The 1,905-nt window shown below is 51.7% G+C and overlaps 1 protein-coding gene across 2 annotated transcripts; it reads right to left on the bottom strand.

Annotated features, from left to right (window-relative positions):
* Positions 1-293: 293 nt before the first annotated feature.
* On the bottom strand, positions 294-1,680 carry MRPL17 (mitochondrial ribosomal protein L17). 2 transcript variants are annotated; one of them, XM_074014475.1, is made up of 3 exons: positions 1,483-1,680; positions 1,106-1,376; positions 294-761 (listed from the first exon to the last, which is right to left on the bottom strand). In XM_074014475.1, exons 2-3 carry the CDS (start codon positions 1,256-1,258, stop codon positions 477-479), a joined length of 438 nt encoding a protein of 145 aa, XP_073870576.1. In that variant the 5' UTR covers positions 1,259-1,376; positions 1,483-1,680; the 3' UTR covers positions 294-476. The 2 variants fall into 2 exon arrangements, with proteins under 2 accessions (XP_073870576.1, XP_005595298.1); XM_005595241.5 differs by having other exon boundaries at positions 1,106-1,174.
* Between the last annotated feature and the right edge of the window lie 225 nt (positions 1,681-1,905).

Genomic DNA, 1,905 nt, shown 5'->3' with positions numbered 1-1,905 from the left:
TGTCACTCCCCTACCCCTGTCAGGAAGTAATCTTCTCTAAGAAATCCCAAGCACTCAGTCTCTAGGAGACCAGATGTCAAAACAAAACCACCTCTGGCAACATTTGGAATTAAAGGATGCATTCCCATGTAAACTGGCATTAAGAAAAACAGAACTGCACTAACCAAAAATAACCCAAATTTAAGGACCAGAAGCATAAGCCAGGAATTTACTATCCCAGGTAGACTGAGCATTTGGGTAATTCTCATTCTCCAGAAATCCCACAGGAGGGAAAAAAGAAATGAACTTATATATATTCATATAAAGACTTTTATCTATTGTGCAAAAAGAGGGTCATCTGGCTCCCAGAAGGTTCTCAATCCCATTAAGACTGTCCATTTTACATCTCTAGCTCCAGTTCTTCTCAGAGAGTAAAAGCGCTCCAAAGGCCTGTGATCATGGGCACTGATTAAGGGCTGCAGACTCTTCAGATCCAGTTAAATCCTTGGTGTTTGAGCTGTGTGGGAGCTGTGGTTGCTTGCTTCCTGGCTCTGGCTGAGGTCCTGCCGCAAACCCTGCAGCAGCTGGTTTAGGAGTGTAAGGTGGCTGTCTCTGCGAGGCAGAGGCAGGGGTGGGAGGCAGTTCCCTTTATACTCGATCACTGCCATTTTGGCCCGATCCAAACTCCGATTTGGGATCTGCAGCATTCTTGTGTAGCCCCCATTTTGATCTTTGTATCGAGGGGCCAGAACTTGAAACAGCTTTGGGATCAAGTCTTTCTCCTAGAGGGAGAATTATCCAAGAGACAGAAGAGTCAGGCAAAACTGCAGAGGCATTTAACTTTAGGCCACTCCCAAAGATAAGGTCCATCCACACATAGAAAGACCTCCCCCGCCCCTCACCAATCTGGTAGAGTCAATGTTACACAAAGGAGTCGTTTATAGGCAGTTGTGCAGAGGTATATTGACATCGACTTCAACTAACTTAAGACACAGTTTCTAATTTAGTTAACAACATTGGCCCATAAGTGAGTACCCAAGCTTAATTCTGCACAGTTCTCCTTCTTCCAACCCCTACCCCTAGGGAGTAAAGGGTGGGATTCTGAAGGCCGACAGGACGCACTCACTGTGAGCCAGAAGTCAGCCATGCGCATGGCTCGTTCGTTGGTGTCTCCCAGCTTCCCATAGTCGATGAGCTGTGAGGACATAACATCACGGATCCAACCGAGCAAGAAAACAAGGTGCCAATCTAATTTCTCTAATACCGGACCGCAATGCATTCTTTCCACTAGCAAACCATCTCCAATCTACGCCATCTCTTAACTCCGCAGCCCTAACCAGTCTTCCATTAGAGGCGATGGAGGGGCGGGTTCAGCTGAGGGTCCTAGAAGACTCAGACTTGGGGAATGGTTTACCAGGTTGGTCCCAGTCCCTTTCCACTTGCAGCCGGCCCCGCCCCCTCAGACTAGACCCGCAGAGTGGACAAGAGGGCCCCGCTCCTCACCTTCTCCGCGTAGCCCCTCATCTCGTCCACACGCGCCCATGGTGCCTCGATGCGTTCGTGCCGCACCAGCCCTGTGAGCAAGTTCCGCAACAGATGGATGCGGGACTCGGGACCGAGGCCCAGACGGCGAAATACGCGGCCATGGGAGATGGCTGCAGCGACCGACAGCCGCATGTTTCCAGCGTCTGCCCGCCCCTTGGAGGCCGGAACTGGAAACTGGAAGGTAGACCGGGTGGCGGCAATTTCAGGGGACGCATGCGCCTTAGCTCCGAGCGTGGCGAACGTGTTTGCGCATGCGCATCAGAGCCTGCCTCGTTGGCAATCTCGGGAAGGGCGGAGAAATGGTGTTGAGCTTTTCCAGAGGCGGCGAGCTGGGCGGGCTTCAGGCATCCAGAGCGCTCTGTGGCGGCCGGAGAAGCAGGC

Source organism: Macaca fascicularis, chromosome 14 (assembly GCF_037993035.2).
Source record: "Macaca fascicularis isolate 582-1 chromosome 14, T2T-MFA8v1.1".
Taxonomy (NCBI): domain Eukaryota; kingdom Metazoa; phylum Chordata; class Mammalia; order Primates; family Cercopithecidae; genus Macaca; species Macaca fascicularis.
This window is presented reverse-complemented; position numbering and strand designations above follow the sequence as displayed.

Bases quoted from the DNA above. Each gene is read 5' to 3' on its own strand.
- MRPL17 (XM_005595241.5), bottom strand. From the start codon at position 1,656: ATGCGGCTGTCGGTCGCTGCAGCCATCTCCCATGGCCGCGTATTTCGC. The intron at 1,175-1,482 runs GTGAGGAGCGGG...ATGTCCTCACAG, and splicing joins TGAGGGGCTACGCGGAGAAG to CTCATCGACTATGGGAAGCT. The intron at 762-1,105 runs GTGAGTGCGTCC...TTCTCCCTCTAG, and splicing joins TGGCTGACTTCTGGCTCACA to GAGAAAGACTTGATCCCAAA.